We start from the raw sequence: 26,835 nt of genomic DNA, 5'->3' as shown, positions 1-26,835 counted from the left end.
TGAGTGGTTTTGTCATAATGTCTGCAACTTGTTCTTGTGTGCCACAGTGTTTTAACTCAACAACTCACTCTCTAGTCAAATCACGCAAGAAATGAAACCTTACATCAATGTGCTTGCTGCGTCCATGCATTACTGGATTTTTGGACAGCTTTATAGTAGAACTATTGTCACATAACACGGTAGTGCACTTTCCTTGAGAATGACCAAGCTTCTCCAGTACTCTCCTCATCCATACTCCTTGACAAGCACAAGAAGCAGCTGCCACAAACTCTGCTTCAGTAGTAGACAAAGTAACCACAGGCTGCTTTTTAGAAGACCATGCCACAACTCCTTCACTGAGCAAAAACACATAGCCAGAAGTACTTTTCCTATCATCCACATCCCCTGCATAGTCACTGTCTGTATATGCCATTAGTTCACCATTACCCTCCTTCTGATAAAAAACTCTCAAATCTACAGTACCTTTCAAGTACCTTAACACCCTTTTCGCAGCTTGCAGATCCATCTCGGTTGGACTTGCCACGAACCTGCTAATAAGACACACCACATACATCAAACCTGGTCTTGTAGCAGTCAGATACATAAGACTTCCAACTAATTGTTTGTATTTAGTAGCATCCACCTTAACTCTGCCTTCATTATTCGTTAATCTATCTCCAGGAACAATGAGATTTTTCACACTATTACTTTTCTCCATCCCAAACCTCTTCAACACTTCTTTTGCATACTTCCTCTGACTAATATAAATACCCTCAGAATTTTGTAAAACCTCCATACCCAGAAAATACTTCATCTTTCCTAAATCAGTCATATCAAATTCAAGTTTCATAGAATTCTTGAATTTAACAAACATACTCTCATCATTACCAGTAAAAATTAGATCATCAACATATAAGCTAACAATCAAAATTTTGTCTCCATCTCCTATTTTGATGAACAATGTGTGATCACAACTGCATCTCTCAAACCCTTCCTTGATAAAGTATGCTTCAATTCGACTATACCATGCACGAGGAGCTTGTTTAAGCCCATACAATGCCTTCTTTAGTTTGTACACCTTATGCTCTTCACCTTTCTTCTCATAGCCCTGTGGTTGCTCGATAAACACTGCTTCATTTAGCTCACCATGTAAGAAAGCACTTTTGACATCAAGCTGGTACACACTCCAACCATTTCGAGCTGCTAAAGCAATCACCATTCTAATTGTATCCCACCTGGCCACAGGAGCAAACACCTCAGTATAGTCTATGCCATGTTGTTGTGCATACTCTTTTGCCACCAACCGAGCTTTACACTTGTCAACCTTGCCATTTTCATTGAGTTTGGTTTTAAAAACCCACTTTACTCCAATCTTCTTCACTCCTTCAGGCAAGTCCGTCAGCTCCCAAGTCCCATTCCTTTCTATTGCTTCTATTTCCAAGTCCATTGCAGCTCTCCACTTGGAACTTTGAACAGCTTCTTAAAAAATAGTTGGATCTGCAGTTGAGGTAAATAGGACCAAGTTGTGCTCAATGTTGCCTTTTGAAAATTCTCCCCCACTCACATAATCTTCCATCCAGAATGGTACTCTTCTGTTCCTCCCTTGTTGTGAGCTTGGTGAGCTTTCTCCAGATACTCCTGAATTTTCACCAAGTGACTCACTCAAAGAACCAAGTGACTCACTCGAAGACAAGTTGTCCTCTCTTTCTCTTCCCTCTACTGCCACCCCCTCTTCAGGGTCATCTTCACCTTGTTCATCTTCATTCCCTTCTTCATTGTTATCTTCCCATTCAAGCACATCAAGTCTTACTTCTTCATTACTCCTCCCTCAATTCCAACACTTATCTTCTTCGAAAACAACATCTCCGCTTACAACTATCTTCTTGGACACTGGATCATAAAGTTTATATGCTTTAGACTCTTCACTCACCCCTAGCAACACACATTGAAAGCTCTTATCATCTAGCTTATTTCTCTTGTTATCTGGCACATGAACATGGTCGATGCATCCAAAAACCCGAAAATAATCAACATTGGGTTTAACACCACTCCAAGCCTCTTTAGGGGTCACGTCTTTTACTGCCAATGTAGGATTTCTATTGAGCACATGAGCTGTCCAGTTCACTGCTTCTGGCCAGAAATTCTTTGGGACTTGCTTCTCCGATAACATGCTTCTAACCATGTTTATGATTGTCCTGTTCTTGCGCTCAGCTACTCCGTTTTGTTGAGGAGTATAAGTTGCAGTGAGTTGCCTACTAATACCATTAGTTTTGCAGAAGACATTGAATTCGAGAGATGTGAACTCTCCACCCCTATCTGTGCGCAAACAACAAATAGAAGCTTCTGTCTATTTCTCAACAAGATTTTTGTACTTCTTGAAGGTAGTAAAAGCTTCAGACTTCTCCGTAAGAAAATATATCCATACCTTACGGCTATAATCATCAATAAAGCTAATAAGGTACCTCTTTTTACTGTTGGAGACAGGTTTGATGGGTCCACAAATGTCAGCATGTACCAACTGTAGCCTTTGTGATGCTCTCCACAGGCTCCTCTTTGGAATTGTGTCCCTGTGTTGCTTTCCCACCATGCAATCAGTGCATACTTTGGATGATGCTTTCAGCTGTGGTAACCCTCTCACCATCTCCTTATACTGCAATGTTCTGAGACCCTTAAAGCTTAGGTGCCCATATCTACAATGCCAGAGGTGTGTATTGTCTTCAAGAGTTATTTAAAAACAAGTGGGAGCTTTTGGCATAACTCTTGCGAGCAGTATGAACATCCTATTTGCAGACACTAATGTTTGCATAATGAGCCCTTTCTCAGGATGATAGACTCTGCATTCTCCATGTTGGATCAGAATAGCCACTTTTTTCTCTTGCAATTGTCCAACACTTAGCAAATTGTTTCTCAACTCAGGAATATAGAAAACATCTGTAATTACCTGAGTAACTCCAGCAACTTGCATTCTAATGTTTCCATTTCCCAATACAGTCATCTTGGAATTGTTCCCGAGCTTTACAGATTGCCGGAATTCCTCATCAAGATCCGAGAACCACAGCTTATTTCCACACATATGATTGCTGCACCCCGAGTCAAGAAACCAAACATCTTCTTTCCTTGATTGGTTAAGCTCCACATACGACATCAATAGCATCTCCTCTTTCTCATCAAGTTCTGCATAATGTGCTCCCTTCTCCCATTTAAGACACTCATATTGAAAGTGTCCTAATTGATGACACTTGTAGCACTCAACTATAGTTTTGTTGAATGCTTGTCTGCCCCTTCCTCTTCATCTTCCTCGAAAAGCTCACGACCACGACCTCCTCTTCCAGCAAATTTATCATCATAGGTCACCTTCAATGCCTGCTCATCTCTTCCATGCCCATTCATCCTCTGCTCATGAACCAACAAGCTACTCTGCAACTCATCAATGGTTAAAGTGTCTAAATCATTAGACTCTTCAACTGAACACACAACATAGTCAAACCTTGAAGTCATTGATCTCAGGATCTTTTCAATGATCACCACTTGCTTCATGCTTTCACCATGAATCTTCATCTTGTTTGCTATGGTGAGTGTTCGAGCAAAATACTCATCAACACTTTCACCCTCTTTCATCTGCAGAACCTCAAACTCCCTTCGAAGTGCTTGAAGTTGTGCCCTTTTGACTCTTGTGGAACCTTGGTACTTCTGCTTCATAGAGTCCCAAATATGCTTACCAGACTCTTTATTGAGGATGGTCTCCATAATGTTTCGATCTATGGCTTGGAACAGATAATTCTTAACCTTCAAGTCTTTCAGCTTGTGATCTGCAATTGCCTTCTGTTGAGCTTCAGTAGGCTCTATTCCTTCTGCTGCGGCAGGGATTCCATTCTCCACCAAGCTCCAATACTCCTTCGAACGAAGAAAATTTTCCATAAGCATAGACCAATTATCATAATGGCCATCGAACTTAGGAATTGCAGGTTGAACAAAGTTACTACTTTCAGCTGCCATACTTTGATCACTCCTTCTCTTATCTTACTCTCTTTTCACTCTTTCTCTCTACAAGAAACTGCGGTTTCTTTTCTCTCACAATCAGGCCCCATGATGGGGCTCTGATACCAGATTGTTGTAAACTGTAGACATAATGCAATTCACTCACAATATGAGAATGAGTCTAATTCAAATCAAAACAAGCTACGGGCTTATATAAGCCTTACAAAAGAGATTAAAAAGGAAACAAACAGCCCACATAAGAACGTGGTAAATGGCTAAGGAAATAGTCAAATCCTACCAACATGTCCCAAAAACTAGGAACTATTAATAGAATGAAATTCTAACAACTTTGACTATTTTAACTGAACATCCCAACATTTTCATTTAATTTAGAGCCTATTATGCACATAAACCCACAACACAACTAATGTATTTTATTAGACTCCAAATAAACTCAACCATTCTTGTATGGAGAACCTTGTGAATGAATTAACAGTGATCTAATATATTCAAGATTAGTGTAAAACTCATGAAGTCTATAGAATTGAATCCAAGAATGTCAGGAACAAAACTATCAACCTAAACTAACAAAGTCTTGATTACTAATAATTAGTAACCTTTTAAACTTATTTTTCTATGAATTACTTTATCAACCTTGGTAAAAGTGAAAGTTGTATAAGTTTTGTAAGTTGTACCTTGGTTAATTTGTCAAAACAAGAAAAGAAAGGGAAAAAAGAAAGAAAGAAAAGAAAAGATAAAAATGAATAAATAAATAAACAAAGAAGAGAAGAAAGAACAAAATCGAGTCTTGTGAAGTCACAATTTTTTTTAAAAATAGATTCGCCTTCTCTATTGGCACTTTGAGAATTGCAAGGCGTCTGTCTTCTAGGATAAAACGGTATTCGAGTAGTAGCAACAACACTCTGTAACCATTCCCTGCGAATTGAATTGTGTCTAATTCTATCACAACAAATGAAAAGAATGAAGGTTTTGATGACTTCAACGCTAGAATTTAGGAACTTAATCTCTTTGATAGAGAGTTAGAGTCTTTTTTTATATAGACTACAAAAGGGGGAGGAGGAAGAGATTGTTAAACTTCAATAAGCCAAAACGTTTTAGCTTCTTGATGCTTTTAGGTTTCTAGAAATGGTTAAATTCATTCACTCATTCAATGTATTCATTCATTTCGAACAAATTTATCATTATTAGAATACTTGATATTTACTTAATCTTCTCATAATTTCAAAATTTTATATTATTTTAATAAAAAATTATTAAGATTTTATAATTTTGATTCACGTTAAGTCCAGTGGAGATTTCCAAAACTAAAACCTGAGCATAATCTAATCTTGAACTAAATTTGCACTATTCAAATTGGATTTTGCCTAATTTGACCAACTAATAATCATTGAAAAAAAAAAAAAGAAAAGACATTATTGTTCTTAAATTGTTTTGAAATTTTTATGCTTTCCAAAAATCTGCATAAAATATTTTTTAGAATGCTTGATAAGTTTTTCATAACTTAGGTGTGTGAATATTTTTCAATAAACAAAAATTTTCTCATTGAGATAGAACTCTTTTTACCGTTTGAATATTTCCCAATTGTGTTTGATATAATACAATATTTTCAAAAGGTTATGCTTCCTTTAACATTTAATTTTATTTACAACAAATGTTTTACAGTTTGGATATCCACTTAAAAAATAGAAAAGAAAAATCCTCTAAAAATAATTACAATTTCATTGATGAGTAAATGAAAGTTCGGGATGCAAGCTTTTCAAGCTTTCATGAGGGGGTATTTTGCACTATTAAATCATATATTTGAAATAAAATTGATACTTATCTCAATGAGTTTGGAAAAAAAAGCACAACATGTTTTGATGCACTAAAATAAGCGTGCAAAAAAAAAAAAAAAAAAACTTAAAACATTCCATAGTGATCTCTATGAGAAAAAAAAAAAGTTTTAATCTATTACAAGTATTATACCAAACTATAATAAATTAAGCATGCCACAAATCATTAAGATTTGTCATAATTATACTTTTTACATAAAATATTGAAAGTATATGATAAAATCTAAAATATTGAATGAAAATATAAATATATGAAATAAAGATACAAATAAATAACATTGGGTTAAACAAATAACATCAAAGTAAAGAAAAAAAAATAAGATCATGATTTTAAGTAATAAGACTAGACTTGATACAAAATAATAAAATATGAAGTATGTCATTGATATGCATGATTGATCCAATTTTCCAGTATTATGGCAAAACTTTGTTTTAAAAAACAAAATTATGTAAATAAAAATTGAAAAGGAAGGAATGGGAATAAACTCCCAAGTGAATAGAATATTCTTTACAATTAAGATACTTGTGGAACAAAGTCATCATTTAAAAATGAAAGAAATGGATTTTAAGTATTTTGCATTTATTGGAGTTGGGTTTGGGTGCCTAAGTAGGCTAACTCGACCCAACCCAATAAATGAGAAAATAAAGGAGTAATTTTTGGGAGTTTTAAACTAGTGGAGCAAATTCTAAGAGTTTTAAAACAATTGAAAAATTGTCACTATTTAAAAAAAAAGAGATTTTTTTCTCTACCTCTCAAAGAAGATCTCTCTTAAACAACGAGAATAAATACATTTTTTCTTTCTATCTTTCTCTCTAAGAAAGTCAAAACAAGAATGGAACACGATTTTTTATTATTTTTAATTAGAAGTCCTCTCTCTTAGTTTTTTTTTTTTTTGTTTTATTCGTAGAAACAAAGGTCGGGACTTTTATACTGTGAAAAAAAATGGTTTTCATGTTTATAATTTCATTGATGACTTAATATAAAAAAATTGGTCAATAAAACAACCAATCAAAATTTCTTAGATATTTAAGAAAGTAATTTAAAAGCCTTATTTTACATCAATATTCAACCAAAATGGTTTCAAGTGGACACTCCATTAAGTTAATCTTAGCAAATTATAGGGCATCATAGCCGGTGAGCTAAAAAAAACAATAATAAAATCAAAGTTAGGATTTGATTAAGTTTTTGTTCTCATTGATGGATGCCCAAAAGAGTTGATGAGTTGGAGTTAAATAGAGGTATTTAGACGTATAAAAGAAAAAGAAAGACAGAGGAATCCTAATAATAGAGTCTTGAGAAATACTCCTACCATTATATCCTCCAACATTCTCATGACCTACTCCACTGTCCACCCCACATTTGATGATGTCCAACCTAGCTCAATCACTTTTTGACAAATGGTTCAAGTATGGCAATGAAATTGATTATAATCACAGCCCTTTACTATGTGGAGTTACTGTTGGTAAAAAGTTAGGATTGGATATTTGGAATTTTGGATGGAAGGCTAACCTCCATCAAATTTGCCTATCTATATATCTAATCCATACAAAACCCAACCTCTTAACTCACACCAACTATGCAGCCAACTCGAATTCCTATAATTCTCCTGGGTTTTCATTGATTTATTTTGAGACAGGATTTATGGGAAAGTCTCCTAATAAATAAAATACTTATTTCTAATATAATATAAATTTAAAAAACTAAATATCTTACAAGCTTTTTAAATATATAATTAGTTTCTAGTACTACTTTACTATAAATGACAGCTCTATTTAAAAACATTTTTATAATTAAACAAAAATGATAAAGTTACTAGGATGTACAATTGTAAAAGACAAAGTTAAAATTATTTGATTATCTTTTTTATATTTTCCATATTTTAAATAAAATAATAAATAATATCATTTAAAAATAAAATAATAATATACGGATTAAAGTTTCAAAAAATTCCTCAAACCTTTAATCCACACTAACTTTTATATTTTTTGGTTAGTAATTTTCTAATCCAACCCTAATTCCAATCCATTCACACCTTGTCCACTCCAAATCAACCAAGTGGTGTAAAAGACTAGTCTTCTAGCCATCAATGCCTTTATAGACATAGAAAATTTTAGTGATTAAATTATCACAACATTGGTTTTCAAAATTATGACTCTTTAATTCAACAAAATTTGAGTTGGACAAGTGATGGATCCTTTGTATCAAACACATCAAACACATGACATGCAACTCAAAAGGCGACACTTGATGAAATATGAGAGACTACAAAAAGAGGTCTTCAAAATAAAATAAAATAAAATAATTAAAGTCAAGAGGGAATTATAAAAAAAATATTCTGATAAATTTCCTAGGTAAAGGAAATAAGTTTTCTAGCTAAGTAAAAAAAAAAACAAAATTCTATTGTTGACAAATTTTTTTAATGTAAGAAACAGGTTCTTAAAATGAAGGACTTAAACTCTTTGAATTAAGTGATCAAATTTTGGAGATTTTAAATTTAATTTCTTAATTTTATTTATAAATAGTGACGACTTCCTTCGATATAAAGGATCCGAAAAGCAACTTCACACTAGGAAAAGGGCTTCGCAAAGAGAAAAGGCTTTATTAAATATTCTATAAATATGAGAAAATCGTGAAGGTACTACACCTACAATTATTTTAATACAAAATTTTTTCTATAATTTTACTTATTTTACTGGGCTTCCCAAAATTTGTGCATACAACTTTTATCATAGAATTTATTTTCAAACACTTTTACCAAAGACCCAATAAATGTTCAAACACTTACAACTTCATCAAAAGCCTAGCTTTCATACGAAAAGTGCTTTCAAGCACCATGAAACTCTTCCAAATCATCCTAAAATCACTTTCAAATGGGTTGTAAAACTCGTCACTTAATTTTGCAAATAAATAAAATATCTTTGTCTGCCAGGTTTATATAGAAGTTTTTCCATATCTACTAAATGGTAATTTTTGAGCAAGAGAAGGCTAATCATTTATTTCAAGTTTCTCTCTGGTTCATGGATGGACTGCTTACAGGCTAATCAAATGTCAATCATGGGTACATGAAATTGTTAGAATAAACCGTTTGGTCTAACAGGCTTTCATTTTTGAACTAAAAAAAATGAACATGACACTGTCAACCGGCAAAATTTATGCTCTTGCTACTATGAAAAATACAGAAGTCCAGTCAAAAGGTCTCTCGGACAAAATTTTTACACACAAACCCGAAGCTGTACAATCGCTGGACCTTATCTTTTTCATTTTTTATTTTTATTTTTATTTTTTCCTCTATCAATCTGTATAACTCTGGTGAAGCATGTTACTCAGTAACACAGAATTCTCTTGGTTCTCACCCTTCTTCCAGACCTTGAAGTCTGGAGGAAAGTATTCTGCATCACTCCAACGTTTTAACGATGCTGTTGAGAAAGGGCCTTGTGTTTGTCCTTGTGGATCCAGGTAATACCATATCAAGCTTCCAAGATGCTCACCAACACTCTGGTTTTCTCCAATTTGATCCTCTTGTTTGTCTTCATCGTCTGTCAATTCAATCACCTCAGTGGCCTTAAATGAACCATAACGTGGTGTACCTGTGAGGTATTGGCCTGGATACGAAATAAAATTTCTGTTATTAATACTGATAAACCTGATAATAAGTGCACCACGCTTCAAATGCAAAATAATAATTAAAATGCTTGTGATAATGTTAGTCAGGTAAAATTCATATCTACAAAATCTAGGGACTTCTGACTACCCTGAAAACTAATCTAATTATTGTATTAAGGTATCACATATCTGGAGTCGTAGGATTGACGTACATCATTAGGTTACACCAAAACCAAAATTAAGAAAACAAGAGCATCAAAGCTATCAGTGGTACAGCCAAAAGTTCAACCACCAGTTTCAGAGCTAGTCATGAAATGTCCAGCTGCTGTACTTCAGGAACACATTTCAAGTTCTAGCACTCAATTGCAAAGGCTACTCCCCAATCCAAACGACATGCCATTTCCATGCCCAGAAGGTCCGGCACTAGTGTGAATGGAAAGTTAATTATTCATGAAGAAAATTAACCCATCTACAAGTTCACTCACATGAGCACACAGAAAATGAAGAAAATTATTCATGAAGGAAACAATGGAATCTCCCTGTTCTGGAGGGAAATTCCATTGAAAGAAATAAGTTTTGTCAGCACACCTGCAGCATCCATGCCACCAGATATCTGGGTTGATACAGGCTCAACTGCTGAACTATACATAAGACTATCTGAAATCTTCTCTGGGATTGGTCTTATCAAAGGGTCATTTCCTGCTTTTGCATTATTTGAGAACTCCTCTGGTTCTGCTTCCAATTCTATCTCTTCTGCAACAATGTCTGGAACCTCAAGCAACAGCCGTGACTGTTCTGATTCCGTCTGAAGCAATTGCCTTCTTTCAAGGTACTCAAACAGCGTAAATGCTCAGCCAAGTTAAGGGTCCAAAGTACTGTCAAGCTTTAATATATGTAGTAAACATATAAAACCAAATAAAGACTGCAATATATGTAACCAAGGAAGTAACACTAATCTAAAAACACCAAAAGAAGAAAATGATCTAAACTGCCTTGATCAAGAAACCAGAAAAACTAGTACTTTGAACAATATTTCCCTCTTTAAATGTGGAAGCTCAGTGTCCTCATAAATCTATTCTACCAAATAGAACTTTGTGGCCACATATCCCAAAGGTTGCAAGCAATGCGACAGTGAATAAGATAACTAATTGAGTGGTTATAAGATAACTACTATAGGATCTGTATCTCAAACAACAAACTAAACCAAAAATGCTCCTTTGGAAGAGGCTAGAGAATTCCAAACTGCCATCAAAGGATGGCTATTTGCTCTTTGCTCTTTGCTCTTACCATCATGACAAAAAAGACATTTAATTTCTTTTAAAACTACTGTTCCAGTCCATGGCCAATGATGTAAATAGATTTTGAAAAATCTTCTCTGATCCAACTCCAATATTTAGCTTCTCCAAAGTAATGAATAAAATCTGTGATCATACACCATCAGAAAATGTAAGCATCAGAGTTTCTGACCAAACACGTCAAACAACATGAACTAGCGCAAATATTTTTTAAAGTTGTCTTCCCACATGTTTAGATAAGTCATATGTTTAGGTTTAGGCAGATACATGGACCTAAGAAGTTACCACACTACACTTATATTTAATAAAGCCATAATTTTATTTTCATTAACCATTCATTTTGACATTTATTTCTTGAGTAGTAAGGTTATTATGATTAAAATAGTATTATATTATCAAAAATAATTCTTTATTTTTACAATACTTGTTTAAATAAATTTTATATATTACATACTCAAATATTGAAAAATAAAATTATTCCTTCTAATACTTGATTAACAAATTTTTTAATGTAAAAGGACTTGGCTACACACATGGGATAAGATGAAACCAAAATGAGGAATGTACTATTCCTTATACTATGGAGACTAGAGAGTATGCATCAATCATAAAAAGCATGCATAGCTTTTGACGAAAAGTTCGGGAATTTGTTAGTTTTTCTATTAATACATTTGAATTTCAAAATCGAATATTAGGGATATAAGGGAGTTGTTAGATTTGTTTTTTCCTGTTTGAATAGTTCATATTTCCTAGGGAGATTGAGATTCTGGTGTAAAATCTCTCTTTGTTTATTCCATGTATTATTCTGACTTCAATTTAATGAAGAAAACCATTTTTCTCCCCATGAACACTTACATGGTATTGGAGCTTTGGCTCTCAATCAAAATTTGTCAATGACGAAGAATGCCATGATCAGTGCTACTAAGAATGATGCATCAACAGAGGCAGCTTTAGAGGGTTCTCAGATTAGCCTTGTCATTTTGTTCAATAGCCTAGAAAATTCCAACTTTCTTCATTTAACTATTCATAAATTGAATGGTAAAAATTATATGAAATGGGCTCAATCAATAAAACTAGTGATTGATGGAAAAGGAAAACTTAGCCATTTAACTGGTGAAGTAAAAAGGCTAGCAATTGGTGATCTGAATATGAAGGCATAGAGATCTAAGAACTTCATGATAATTTTCTGACTCATCAATTCTATGGAGCCTGCAATTGGAAACCTTTTTTGTTTTTATCAACTGCTACAGATGTATGGGAGGTAGTTTGTGATATATACTTGAATTTGAAAATTTCATCTCAAATATTCAAGTTGAAATCAAAGCTTTGACGGTCAAAGCAACGAGATCGTGGAGTACATGTTATATTGAGCAATCCTGCACCAAAGGCAAGTCTTGAAATCGATAACTCTGCTCTTGTCTCTAAGGGGTACAATCATAAAGGAGAAAAAAAGGATGCCAAACAGACAAAAAAACCATGGTGTGACCACTGCAAACGTTAATGGCATATGTGTGAAACCTGTCGGAAGATAGACGGTAAGCCACAAAACAAGAAGAAGGGATTAGGGAACTCGTGCTTTTTAGGTTAGTAGTACTGATCAAGGACAAAAAGCTTCCACAGAGACCCCTCCTTTCACAAAGGAACAAATAAATCAATTGTGCAAACTTCTTCAATCATCCCAAACAAATTAGCTGCCTTCTTGTTCCTTAGCTTAAAAAGGTAATTATCTTACCACAACCCTTGTTAGTGTCAATTCTAATTGCTCATGGATCATAGATTTATGTGCAACCAATCATATGACTAGTTCATCAAAGCTATTTTCATCTTACAGTTCGTGTGCAGGAAATCAAAAAGTTAATATAGCTGATGGCTCACTTTCAGCTATAGTTGGAAAAGGATTGATTATCTCCTCATCTCTCACTCTTCATAATGTCCTTCATGTTCCAAATTTGTCTTGCAATTTATTATCTGTTAATAACTACACAAGATCAAAAGTGTCAAACTAATTTTTTTCCCATCTCGATGTGAGTTTCAGGATTTGAGCTTGAGAATGATTGATAGTGCTAGACAAAGTGGAGGACCATAATTATTTAAAGATGGGATTGAATAAGAAGCTTTTGTACTTCTTTTTCTATCAATATATTCTTGCGTGGTTTCCTATCAAAAAAAAAGAAAAAAAAAAGAAGCTCAAAGTACTTATTTTAAATCCATTTCTATTTCCAGTGAAAATGAAATAATATTATGGCATCTCAAGCTAAGTCATCCCAACTTTCGATATTTGAAATATTTGTTTCCAAATTTGTTTAGCAATAAAAACCCATCTTTGTTTCAATGTGAAGTGTGTGAATCAGAAAGACACCACCATGTATCTTTTCCTTTACAATCTTACCCTCTAAACCGTTTTATATTGTTCATAGTGATGTTTGGGGACCGTCTAGGGTTAGTACACTCTCGAGTGAAAGATGGTTTATTACTTTCATTGATGATCACCCAAGAATAAGTTGGGTACATTTATGAAAAGAAGAATCTAAAGCCAAACAAGTTTTTAAAAATTCTCAAAAAATAGTTCAAACACAATTTCAAGCAAACATTAAAAGTTTTTAGAAATGATAATGGAAAGGAATATTTCAACACCATCTTAGGAAAATATTTTCTTGAAAACGGTATAGTGCACCAAAGTTCTTGTAATAACACTCCACAAAAAAATGGAGTGGCTAAAAGAAAAAATAAACACCTTTTGGAAGTGACTTGATCATTGCTATTTTCAACAAAAGTTCCTAAGTATTTATGGGGAGAGGCAATTCTTCTAGCAAACTATTTGATTAATCGAATGTCAGCAAGAGTTTAAAATTCCAAATTCCCTCCCATGTTTTCAAAAATTCCTTTCGTACATCACATGTTTCAATATATTTACCCTTCAAAATTTTTGGTTGCATTGTTTTTATTCATGTCCACAATCACAATCGTGCAAAACTTAATCCTAGAGCAAAAAAAATGTGTTTTTGTTGGCTATTCTCCAACACAAAAGGAGTACAAGTGTTTAGATCCCATTACAAAAAAAGTATTTGTTTCCATGGATGTGACTTTTTTGGAAACAAAATCATATTTTTGTAACACTCATCCTCAATGGGAGAATAAAAGTGAAGATTTGGATCTTGTAGATGTGTTTCAGATTGTAGGCTTAGGTAGTGATGATGAACAACCTAATATAGGAACAAATAGAGGTGAAACTCCTACTCCATGGCGTGAACCTACTAAACAACCTTCTCTTCCTCAACCAGCCTTAGAAACTGATATTTTAGGTATTGAAACCACATGAAAGCCCACCTTAATGCCATTAATTGATTAAACTCATAAGGGAATAGATGCTGGAAACAAATCAAGCGGGAAAATTTTAAAGGGTATAGTCTACTCAAGGAAGAACAAAATTTAAGGAAAGGATAGCTCCACTTTGCAACAATGTCATGAATTTGATCCAAGAAAGATTCCGAGTCAAGTAAAACTCTTCCCAAGCCAGGTCCTCCTAGTTCCATATCACGATTTGAGTCACATGGCAATCTTGATATTCTCATTGCCTGTTGAGAGGGCGTTAGATCTTGTACTAAACATCCTATACCTACCTTTAAGAAATGAAGGCTTTTAAGAAAAACAAAACTTGAGAGGTAGTGACCTTACCTGAAGATAAGTCTACTGTTGGTTGCCAGTGGGTGCTTATAGTCAAATAAAACTCTAAAGGGCCATTGGAAAGATATAAGGCTCGATTGGTGGCAGAATTTTACTCAAACATATGGCATTGATTGCTTTGAGACATTAGGACTAGTTGCACAACCGAATACAGTAAGAGTACTCTTGTCAATTGCTGTCAATTTGGATTAGCCCTTGCAGTAACTTGATGTTAAAAATGCTTTTCTCAATGGTGATCTAGAGGAGGAGGTATACATGGATTCCCCTCTTGGCTTTGAAGAAAGGTTCAATTCCAAGGTGTGCAAATTGAAAAAATTCTTATATTGACTTGAGCAATCCCTTAGAGCATGGTTTGAGAAGTTTACTTGATCAGTTAAAAGGCAAGGCTACCTTCAAGGACAAACGGATCACACTATGTTCATGAAGTTTCTAGTTGAAGGGAAGGTTGCAATTATAATAGTTTATGTAGATGACATCATTCTCACAGGTGATGATGCAATGGAGATGGATAGGTTAAAGAAGGGTTTAGCTTCAAAGTTCAAGATTAAAGATCTTTGGTCATTGAGATATTTCCTTGGTATGAAAGTGGCACATTCTAAGAAAGGGATGATTGTATCTCTACCAAAATACATACTAGACCTTTTGAGAGAGACAGGAATGAGTGGTTGTAGGCCCTCAAATACTCTCATGGATCGAAATGTGAAGCTTGAGAAAAAGAGGGAGGGAGTTCCTATGGATATTGCAAGATACTAGAGGTTAATGCGCAAGTTAGTCTATTTATCCCACACTTGGTCAGATATTGCCTTTGTTATTAGTGTAGTGAGCCAGTTTATACACGCCCCATATGAAGAACATCTTGAAGCCATCTACAAGATTCTGAGGTATTTAAAAAGCACACCTAGAAAAGGGTTATTCTTTAGAAAGAATGAATAATGGAACATTGAAATTTATATTGATGTAGATTGGACTGGATTCGTCATAGATAGAAGATCCATCTCAGGATACTGTACCTTTGTTTGGAGTAATCTGGTTACTTGGAGAAGTAACAAACAGAGTGTTGTTGCCTAAAGCAACGCAGAAGTTGAGTTTAAAGCAATGACACATGAAATATGTGAAATATTGTGGTTAAACCGATTCCTAGAGGAGCTAAGGAAATCTATTTAGCATCTCATGAAATTGTGTTGTGATAATCAAGTAGCAATCAACATTGCTCATAATCCAAGGCAACACGACAAGACCAAGCATGTAGAGATGGATCATCACTTCATAAAGGAGAAACTTGAGACTGGTGTTACTTGTTTGCTATTTGTTTTGACCATGCAACAAATAGTTGATATTTTAACCAAGGGGCTCATGTCACCTAACTTTGAGCATCTAATCAGCAAGTTGGGCATAATATACATCTATGCTCCAACTTGAGGGGAAGTGACAAAAAGTTAGGGAATTTGTTAGTTTTTCTATTAATACATTCAAATTTCAAATTCGAATATTAAGGATATTAGTGAGTTGTTAGATTTTTCTTTTTGTTTGTTTGAGTAGTTCCTATTTTCTACGGTGGTTAAGATTCTGGTGTGAGATCTCTCTATTTATTCCATGTATCATTCCGATTTTAATTTAATAAACAAAGTTTATTTTCTCCCTACAAAAACTTTCATCTTCAAACATTTTTAATTCAACTGCATTGCGGGATGCTTAGATGTTATCTAATGACACAACTCAGCATCTAACAATACCAATCCCTAGATGTGTAACTTGTAACAGGGCCAAGTGCAATCTCACCTCATCATGATATATGTATGGGAAAAGATCTGGCAGTTAAGGCAATAACTTCAGCAATGGTATGCCTATCAAATAAATAAATAAAACAAAAAAACAAAAAACAAAGAAAGAGCCTACCAAAGAAACTCTCAACCATGGTACATACGATAGAGAGTGAAAGGATATTCTTTGCGCCATCCCTTCTCATTGGCACGATCAATGAGGTTTTGTAGCAAATCAAGTTCTCTTGCTATCCACTAAATAAATCCACCAAATGATACAGAAAAGTTCAATAACGAATAGAATCCAAGGCACATGAAGGAAACACTAGAACCACTATTCCAATCTAGACCAACGACATTTTACATCAATGTGATAATTTAGACCAACAATTCATAGCTTCACAAATGATCATACATATTTTCAAAAGAATGGGAAGGGATTGCATAAGATTTTCAGGCGGTTTGCAATATAAGTACATTTCTGTAATTAGAATAATTAAGGTTACTACTGTTTCTAAGTCGATCAAAACATTCCTGAAACTTTAGAACATCAAACACACCATAGAGAAGAGAGTGTTGTTTATAAAACTTTAAAAATGGGCACACCCTTTTTATCAAGCACAGAGGAATAAGAACTTGGATGCCTAATATTTATGTTCAGAACATTACCTACCAGAGATTTTCTCCAATATATATATATATACACACATATATTAGAGGGACTTAGAGACTTAAAACTTGGGGAACCTTGTTTTTCCTTCAAATTGAAAAATTACACTCAATTAAAGGTATCTTTGTTTGTCAGAAAAATATGTTATTGGACTACTATTGAGAATTGCTATGCTAAGATCAACATGCAAGAACACTTTAATAAAGGAAAGGCATGATTATGGTGACAAACATGCAGGAGATGATGCTCCAACATGTCTAGGTACATGTTATGAACTAAATAGAAAATGAATCCTGGTTAGAGAGAAAAATATATATAACAGGAAAAGAGGAGAAAATGAGAATGGTTGTTGTAGAATGTGTGTGTGTGTGTGTGTGTATTTTTGTTGTGCTTCATCATCCAAACTATGCAATTTTAAATCCAGCATCTGGGTACAAAAATTTTGTTGCATGATTGCCAACTTCATTTGCAGGAAAAATTAAGGAAAAACTAATAGACCAATATGATGGCCAAATTCATTATGAAAAATAGAGTGTATGAAGACTAGTTATAACCATATATGCAGTAGTGTGTTTTTTTGGATAGGTAAATGAAGAGAGTATTATATAAAAAGAGAACCAAAATGAGCACACTAAAGTACATAGGACATATACAACAACCGCTAAAAGGCACAAGCAAAAAGAGAGGCAACAAAAAAACTAACCCCTCCCTCAACGAGAACCCAAACAATCAATAAAGTCAATTAAGGACATCAGGCCTTCATCTATATACAACTTAGTCCAAGACAACAAATTACAAATAAAATTGCTTTTCTGTCTTTGGTCAAAAAACACCTCAATTTCAAAAGATCTTCTATTCCTCTCCTTCCAAATTGTTTAAAAAATGCACAAAGGAGCTACTCCCAACACAAAGGGCGTAGTGCAGCCTCTCCCTTCATCGGCACAGGCACAAGGGTGCAATAACTTGTGCATTGAGGCGACTTCATGGGCGCAATGCAATGGTTGGTTACTGCACCAAGAGGGGCTTGGATACAACATGGTGTTGCTGCAACAACAAACTTAACTCAGACGTGAGGTCGTTGCTTAACACAGGTGAAATGCCCAGTGGGTGAGAATGACAAGCCATGAGCGCAATGCCTTGAGTCATTGCTGCAACCAGGAGGGACTTAGACACAACATGGAGCCATTGCAACAACTAAACCGAGACAAACCTGGTTCATGGCTACTGACATGGGCAAGAGTGAGGGGCATGACATGAGCGATGCATGTGCGGGGGGTGGGGGGAGGGCCTTCCAATAGGCTAGTTCATGGCACAGACAACAACCCCACTGTGCCATGGGCACCTTGACATGGCATAGGGGTGGGCATCGGTGTATGGGTAAAGCATGCTGATGCATCAAAGATGGGTTGAAAATGTTGATATGGCTAAGGCAAGACACTGATGTTAGCTAATTGGCATACACAAGATGTTTGATGTGGGCCTGACCCACATGCATTGGGGGCTAAAGACCATATTGACTTGGGTTGACTTGCAATAGTGGGCTAGACGTAATCTTGGACTGATTTGATTAGAGAAGGGTTTGTTTGGCTGAGTTGCAGGGGGTATGTGTAGACCCTTTATTTTGTTCTCGTAGCACATGTTATTTCGTACTTGTTTCTCCTCACCTCGTACTCCCTTGTGGTATGCACTTAAGATCCCCTTCTATTTAATCATTCATTGCACTCTATGGTGGTCCACTTGTTACTCAATTTGTCACCGACTCTCGGGCCACTTTTGGAGACCTTTTTAGAGGGAGTTTCTGGATCTGTAGCATGATTTTAATGGCACTCTAGGCTTGGTTTAGGACTGTTGTCTTTTTTTGTGAGCCTTGACCCCAGGTTTTTGCTTTCCTTTTTGGGAATTTGAGCTTTAGCTCAATGAATTGATGAAAAAAGACGAATAGAGGAGATGAGAACAAGTGTCCAAATCTCCCCATCCCTTGCCCTATAAAAGGGTCTTAAGAGGCTCCTTACGTGTGGGATGGGGGGCAAGGGGCCTCTCTTGCATTTTTGTGGAGAGATTTTGCTGAAATTTGGAGAGGGAGAGAACTTTGGTAAATTTTGAAGACCTTCTTGCTTGGAGGAGAAGAAAGGATACTAGAAGCAAAGCAAGTCTTGCTTGATTGGAGAATTCTAGGTAAGATCACCTTTGATTTCATGTTCTTCATTATCATATGCTGTTCTTCTCCTTCCTTCTGCTAATTTTAGAGATTGTTTGTTGGTTGGGTATCGATATTGGAGGCCACACATTGGATTGTTGATGTTCTTATTTGCAATTTACGTTTATTCTTATGTTCATCTCCAGATTCACTTTGTTTGCTTGAAAATCGTTTAATCTATGGTTCACCTTGCTATGCAGAGTTTTAGAATTTTTTTTTTTGGATTGATTTTAAATTTCTTTTGGATATTTCACCTGTTTTCAAGCCGTTGATGATTCATAAAATAGGGTTTTGCGTAGAATCCTTAGATGAACAATGCCGGTAGCATCCCCTATTGGTAGGTGCTGGTTTGGTGTGGAGTTGAAGACTTTTGAGATTAGCATAGAAGAACACAAAGGAAAAGTGAGTGGTAAGATCTGTGAAAGAGGCCCTAAGTTTTCTTCATGGGTCAAATTTGGAGGGAAAAGTTTATCTCTGCTGCTAGAAGGGGTTGAGTCATGTTGTGGGCTAAAGGAAAGAATCCCCTTCAGGAAGCTATGGTCGGAAGGAGATAGAGAATACAGCCTGGAAATCCGAAATAATAGAGCAGGGAGATTCTTGTTTTGCATTGTAAGAGATGCGGGGAACAAAAGATTTTCATTGGCTTTTCCTGAAGGGAGAGGGTTTGTTGGAGGCTGGAAAATTCTCGCTAGCAAACTGAGAAGTTTGGGAGTCTTTCCCCTTCAATGGAAAGGAGCCCTGCTGAAAAACCTCTTACATTCTTAGGCTTCACCCAGCAGTAGTGTAGTCAGAGACACATCTCCCCTTAGGGATTGCCCCGCGCCTCGCGATGCCATCTGGCTAGAAATGGAGAAAGAAACTCTGGATAGGAACAAGGAATTGTTGGGCAGATGCCTTGTGGGCTCTTGGGAAGGTGACTCTGATCGTCTTCCGGACCCCGTTGCTTTCGGGTCGTGGGCGAAGAACTCATGGTTCTTGGAAGGGAATCTTTGGATGTCAAATATGAGAGCAAATCTCTTGCTTCTGGAGTTTGAATTTGAGGACGAAGCAGAGAGAGTGTTTAACTCAGGGTCGAGATGCTTCAGATAGAAGCTTCGGCCTAGAAAAATGGAAGCCATCCGTGGGATGCCTTGAGGGAGTTAGAGGGGAAGTGCGCCTCGTGTGGGTCAGAATCTTAGGTCTTCCTTTGCATCTTGGGGCAGAAGTCTCTTCAAGAAATTTGGAGACTCTTGTGGGAGGTTCGTGGCCGTGGACGAAAACACTGCTGATCGTCGGAACCTCAAGTGGGCCAGAGTCCTCGTCGAAACTAGAGGCTGGCAACACCCAAGTTCGCTGCAGGTGGTTGCTAGAACCTCATGTTTTGCTTTGCAACTATGGTGGGAAGATGAGCCCTGCTTCTCCCCTGTGATCCCCTCCCACGGGTCTGGTGTTTGGAAGATTGGGGAAGACGAGGTGAGCCCTTCACGCGCTAAGGGGAGCGTGGACTCCCGGCCCTCTTCCTCTGTCCTCCCGCAGTCTGAAAAGCTACCCTCGCCGGTCATGGGGAGTGGTGCCCCTACCTCGGACAAGACAGATGCAGCTGCTACCCCTTCCCCAGCCCACGAAGTTGAGACGGGCCGGCTGTCCCCTGCCCGTGATGTGGAGACGGGCCAATGTTTGGACGCCCTGGTCCATTCGGGCCTGGCTCGTGGCGCTTCCTTTGGGCCTGGGCTAGGGAAGGCCCAGGTCTCAGCCTCTTTGGGGTCTTCCCCTAAGCCCCTCGGTCCAGCCCATCTTAACGACTTTGGGCGAGGAAGCCCTAAGTGTTCGTCGAGCTGGTGGAGAGAAGCCCCCGCTCCGACTCCTACCTTCGCAGTTCCTCCCCAGATGGAAGCGTGGCCCCGTTTGGACATGCCGACGCCAGCGGCTGAGCCTTCCCTCCTCGCCGAAGCTTGCAAATCTCCCCAGAGGCAGGCGTCGCCCTTTTTGGATGCATCGACATCAGCGATTGAGCCCTCCCTCGCCGTCGAAGATCGCAAAGTACCCCAAAGGCAAGCGTCGCCCTTTCGGATGAGTCGCCGCTTGTGAAGGAGCCTTCCTCTCCTGCCCAACCTCGAGATCCACAAGGTACCCTTTCTCTACCCCTGATCTCCTCGAGAGGGGGAGCCATCCTCTTCTTCTACTCCATTCTGGGATTCGGGGCTTGAGAGGGTAAGGGTCGATGCTCTAGTCACGGAAATCGACGACAAGGGAAGAGGAAGCGACGCCGAGCCCTCTGTCCATGATGCTCAGAGACGGGTCGACAGTGGTTCTGACGGAAGCACCGAGCTCTGATCCGGAAACTGACGTGGCAAAGCAGAGAGACTTGTCGGTTGCTCATCCAAGCGAAGAAGGATGGTCAGATGAGGAGCTCTCCAAGCTTTTTCATTTTTAGTAGTGTATTGGAATGCCGGTTGAAGGGCATGAAGTAGAAATTCTGGCCTTGCTTAAGAAACTGAAGCTGAGGACTGGAAATAATTCCCTCTGCAAGAGAAGGAAGAAGAAAAAATCTTGCACCACCCGCTTTGAAAGAGAGTTAAAAAGATTGGAATGCTCTGTTAGTTATGGGGAGACATCCGGGATAACCAAAAGATCCGGTCATAGCTCCTGGGATTTGATTCCAGTTGATTAATGAGAATTAAAATTCTCTGTTGGAATGTCCGAGGGATTAATGATTGTGCAAAAAGAAATCTGATTAAGGGAGTGGTGAGGAATCAAAAACCAGATTTGGTTTGCCTCTTGGAGACGAAGGTGAAAGAAGTTTCTCCGCAGTTGGTTAAAAGTGTGGGAGTAGGAAGATTTCTCAATTGGGCTTCAGTGGACGCTAGGGGTGCGGCAGGAGGTCTCCTTCTCTTCTGGGATAACAGAGTCTTGGAGAAGTTAGAAATAGAAAGAGGGGGTACTCCATCTCTGTTCGCTTTAGAAACTGCGCTGATGGATTCTCTGGATTTTCTTTGGAGTTTATGGCCAGTGATAGGCAATGAAAAGGAAGATTTTTGGGAGAGCTTGGAGCCATCCGTGGCCTCTGGGAAGACCCCTGGTGCATAGGGGGGATTTTAATGCTGTAAGATTTCCAGAGGAAAGAAGAAATGCCCCTAGACTCACAACGGAAATGAGGAGATTTACTGAAGTGATTGAGGAGCTGGGGCTGAGGGATTTCCAACTGGCTGGAGGTCCTTTCACTTGGATAGGGGGTTTGAACTCTCAAGCTGCCTCTAGATGGATCGCTTTCTGATCTTAGAACCTTGGGAGGACCACTTCTCTGCCATCACTCAATCTGCTCTCCCTCGCTTGGTCTCTGATCACAGCCCCATAGTTCTAGAAGCTGGTGGATTCTCGTCAGGCAAAAGTCCCTTCCGTTTCGAAAACATGTGGCTGAAATTAGATGGTTTCAAAGACCTAGTAAGAAGCTGGTGGAATGGCTATTCAGTCGAAGGCTATAGTAGCCATTGCATCGCTGAGAAGATCAAAGCTCTTAAGAAGGACCTTAAAATCTGGAACAAAGAGGTGGTAGGCAACGTTTCTTCTAATAGAGCAGAGGCCTTCTCTCGCCTGCAGCAATGGGAGGCCAAGGAGAATGAGAACCCTCTGTCTCCTGGAGATGTGGAGGCAAAAACAAGGCTCTTGAGGACTATAAGAAATGGGCTCTGCTGGGAAGAAACTTCTTGGAGACAAAAGTCAAGAGAAATCTGGTTAAAAGAAGGCGATAAAAACACCAAATATTTCCACAAAATGGCCAATGCTAAGGCAAGAAGGAACTTCATGTCTAAGATAAAAGTGAATGGTGTGAATCTCTCTTCCTTGGAAGATATAAAAGAAGGTGTATGTAGGGCCTACCAGGCTTACTCTCAGATTCAGGGGATTGGAGGCCTAGTATCAATGGCCTTAACTTCAAGGAGCTGGAGAAGGTTTGGCCAGCAGCCTAGAAGTTATGTTTTCAGAGGAAGAAATTTTTGCAGCCCTAAGCAGCTTCTGTGGTGACAAAGCCCAGGACCGGATGGTTTCACAATGGCTTTCTGGTTGTTTTGTTGGGACGTTGTTTAAACCAGAGATTTTGGGCCTCTTTAGAGAGTTCTACCTCCATGGGACTTTCCAAGAAGCTTAAATTCCACGTTCCTCTTGCTCATCCCTAAGAAGGAGGGGGTCGAAGACCTAAGAGATTTCAGACCAATCAGCCTAGTAGGGAGTGTCTACAAATTGCTTGCCAAAGTCCTTGCCAATAGACTAAAATCAGTGATGGGGGAGGTGATTTCAGATTCACAGCATGCTTTCGTTCATGGGAGACAGATTTTGGACGTTGTTCTCATCGCTAATGAAGCCCTTGATTCTAGATTGAAAGGCAACAATCCGGGCCTCCTTCTCAAGATGGACATTGAGAAGCTTTTGACCATGTCAAGTGGGACTTTCTCATGGATGTGATGACTAAGATGGGATTTGGGCGTAGATGGAAAAAGTGGATGAATTGGTGCTACTCTACGGCTACCTTCTCAATCCTCATCAATGGAAGTCCACGGGTTTTCTTTCGTAGCTCTAGGGGATTGAGACAAGGAGACCCCCTATCCCCTATCTATTCCTTTTTGCCATGGAAGCCCTTAGCCAATTGCTGTCTTGTGCAAGAAATGGGGGCTTTATCTCTGGTTTCAGAGTGGGAGGAAGAGGAAGAGAGGGGCTGCTTGTGTCCCATCTCTTGTTTGCCGATGACACCTTAATCTTCTGTGACGCCGAAGCAGATCAGTTGCAATATCTTAGTTGGACATTCATGTGGTTTGAGGCGATTTCAGGATTAAAAGTCAATCTGAGCAAAACGGAGGCCATCCCAGTGGGGAAGGCATCCCTATGGAGACTCTTGTGTCGGTCTTGGGATGTAAGATAGGGAGTTTACCTACCTCCTACTTGGGTCTTCCCCTTGGAGCCCCTTACAAATCTACTAGGGTGTGGGATGCAGTGGAAGAAAGATTCAGGAAAAGGTTGTCTCTCTGGAAAAGGCAATACCTCTCCAAAGGTGGCCGCCTCACCTTGCTAAAAAGCACTCTCTCTAGTCTCCCAACCTATTTCCTTTCCCTCTTTGTGATCCCCAAGAAAGTGTGCGCAAGGCTTGAAAAGATCCAAAGGGATTTCTTATGGGGCGGTGGTGCCTTAGAGAATAAACCCCACTTGGTGAGTTGGAAGGATATTTGTGCTACTAAAAAGAAAGGAGGCCTGGGCATTCGCAGTCTATCTACTTTTAATAAGCCCTCCTTGGGAAGTGGTTGTGGAGATTAGCTAATGAGAATGAGTCCCTTTGGAAGCAAATTATCTCTAGTAAGTATGACCTCCAAGAGGGGGGTTGGTGCTCCAAAGGAGTGAGAGACCGCTATGGGGTGGGGGTTTGGAAGGCTATCAGAAATGGTTGGGAGAACTTTCGTTCTCATTCCCGCTTCACCATAGGGGATGGCACTAGAGTGAAATTTTGGAAGGACTTGTGGTGCGGAAATCAAGCTTTGGAAGAAGCTTTCCCCATCTTGTTTAATCTTTCCGTCAATAAAGAAGGCTGGGTAGCTGAGGCTTGGGAGGAAGATGAAGTTGGGGGAAGCTGGGGACTTCGTTTTAACAGGCACCTTAATGATTGGGAGGTGGGAGAAGTAGAAAGCTTATTATGTAAGCTTCATCCTTTGACCATTAGAAGAGGTGTAGAGGACTTACTCCGGTGGAAAGAGAACAAGAATGGGACCTTTTCTGTCAAGTCTTTTTACAGTTCACTTTCAAGGGACACCAAGCCCCCCTTCCCGGCTAGAACTATTTGGACGCCTTGGGTTCCAATTAGGGCTAGCTTCTTTGGGTGGGAGGCGGCTTGGAACAGGCTTCTCACCACTGACCGCCTGAAGAGATTTGGTTGGAGCATTCCAACAGATGTTTTTTGTGTAAACAAGAGGAGGAAACCACAGATCACCTTCTTCTATTCTGTGAAAAAACTAGAATGTTATGGCTTTTGATCTTCTCCCTTTTTGGGGTGCAATGGGTGATGCACTTCTCTGTGAAAAGAAACCTCCTGGGTTGGCATGGTTCTTTTGTGGGCAAGAAAAGGGAGAAAGCTTGGAGAGCTGCCCCCCTTTGCCTAATGTGGACCATTTGGAAAGAAAGGAATAGAAGGGCTTTCGACGATATTGAGAGGAACGATCAAGATATTAAATCCATTTTTTTGTACACTTTTGTGAATTGGGTTAGGGTATACATAGAGGAACACACATTGTCTTTGATAGATTTCGTTGACTGGCTAGCCACCAAGTAAGGGTCAGGCTTGTTCGTCCTTTTGTTTTTTGTTGATTTGTACTTGGTATACTACGTGTATACCCTTTCTCTAGCCTTTTGGCTCTTAATGAATTTTCTTTACCTATCAAAAAATAAAATAGGGTTTTGCTTGATTTTGTTTTTCTGTTTGTTTTTCTTTTATTTTGCTTTAGAGATTTCAATTTGATCTTGATTTTGAATTTGATTTTAAAACTCTTTTGCAAACTTGCATTTCAGTCTTATCCAGTTTTTTTTTTTTTTTTTTCTAAGCGCCTTGTGTGTTTTGAAAGATTGCGCACCATGGTGTTGTCTTTTTTTAGTTCATGGACTTACAGCGCATACTTGTGGTGCTTGCATCAAGATTGTGCATCTCCAGCACACTGTGATGTTTTTCGTCCAATTTGAGCACCTCCAATGCGTGTTGTGGAGTCATTCAGTTTGTGCACTTATTTATGCACGTCCATGCTTTCCTTATAAGATTGTGCACCTGTTCATCCAGTTTGCACACCAGTTAGTGAGCTGTGGTAGTGCTTTTGTTCTCAGTTTGGCTCTCCTTCCTTTGTGCATCTGAGTGGTTCTTTCATATTGTGCACCCCTTTAGTATGCAATTTGATCTGCTTTCTTTTTTAAGTGTGCTTTTTAGTGCGCCCCTCTCTTTAGTGCGTTATGTTTAAAGCGCACCCCTCAGCTTATTCCACCCAGCGCGCTCAATTGCACAGCGCTAAAGTGCACTATTGAGTAGTGATGAAGCACACAGACCTTCAGTGTGCTATTCACAATTGTGTGCTGCTTTTGAGAACGCAATCGAGGAAATAACACGCACCTTCTCCTCCAGTCCGCAGTCTGTGTTTTTGTGAGTTTTTCAAACAGTTTTCTGTAGAGACCATGCTCAACCTTTGTGGACCCCTCCCATGGTCATTCAAGGCTTGAGAAAATGGTCATTTTCTTGTAATTAATAGCTGATATGTTCGCTATCACACATAAGGCATGAATTCACTTGAGAATACCCATATTCATGGACATTTCTTTGTGAATTTCTGCTCTCTTTCCCATGAGTGAGTGTTCTTTGGCCCTCCATGCCTCTTTTGAGTTCAACTTCATACTCATTTGAGGGTTAGGAAGGAGTGTTAGCCTTGTGGATTGTTCCATGGCACATTCCTTAGGACTAAATCACTCATTTTTCAAACTATTGATTTTCAAATTTTTCCTAAAACATGGATAAATCTCACAAATCTTAAATAAATGGGATAGCCTCCAACCCTCATGAGCTTTCTTCCATGATCATCAAAGGGTAAGAGATGTAGATTAATTCATGGAAATCAATTCAGGCATTGCTAAGGCCCATATTCTTGGATTTTCAAAAATCACTCGCCTGTTGCCCTGTTTTTGGCTCCTGAAATGTTTAATTAAATCTGGACTATTTTGGCTTATCCTAAAATATTTTTCATGCTTGGATGATGTTTTGGACTTATTAAATGTATCAAAGAACTTTTGTTTTGATTAAAAAGCCTTCTCCAAGCTTGTAAATTA

General features: G+C 38.2%; 1 protein-coding gene across 2 annotated transcripts in view; it reads right to left on the bottom strand.

The window, feature by feature from the left end:
• Positions 1-8,778: 8,778 nt before the first annotated feature.
• Positions 8,779-26,835, bottom strand: part of LOC117917891 (uncharacterized protein At5g08430-like) — a 49,928-nt gene continuing 31,871 nt past the window's right edge. For both annotated transcript variants that reach the window (XM_034834351.1, XM_034834350.1), the window contains exons 6-8: positions 16,338-16,408; positions 10,003-10,256; positions 8,779-9,413 (exon numbers count right to left, since the gene is read on the bottom strand). In XM_034834351.1, the coding sequence (XP_034690242.1) occupies positions 9,103-9,413; positions 10,003-10,256; positions 16,338-16,408 (636 nt within the window). In that variant the 3' untranslated portion in view covers positions 8,779-9,102. The remainder of the gene's footprint in view (positions 9,414-10,002; positions 10,257-16,337; positions 16,409-26,835) is intronic.

This window comes from Vitis riparia, chromosome 7, assembly GCF_004353265.1.
Source record: "Vitis riparia cultivar Riparia Gloire de Montpellier isolate 1030 chromosome 7, EGFV_Vit.rip_1.0, whole genome shotgun sequence".
In the NCBI taxonomy this organism is placed as follows: Eukaryota; Viridiplantae; Streptophyta; class Magnoliopsida; order Vitales; family Vitaceae; genus Vitis; species Vitis riparia.
Note: the sequence above shows the minus strand (reverse complement) of the source record. Positions and strands in the feature narration are given on the sequence as shown.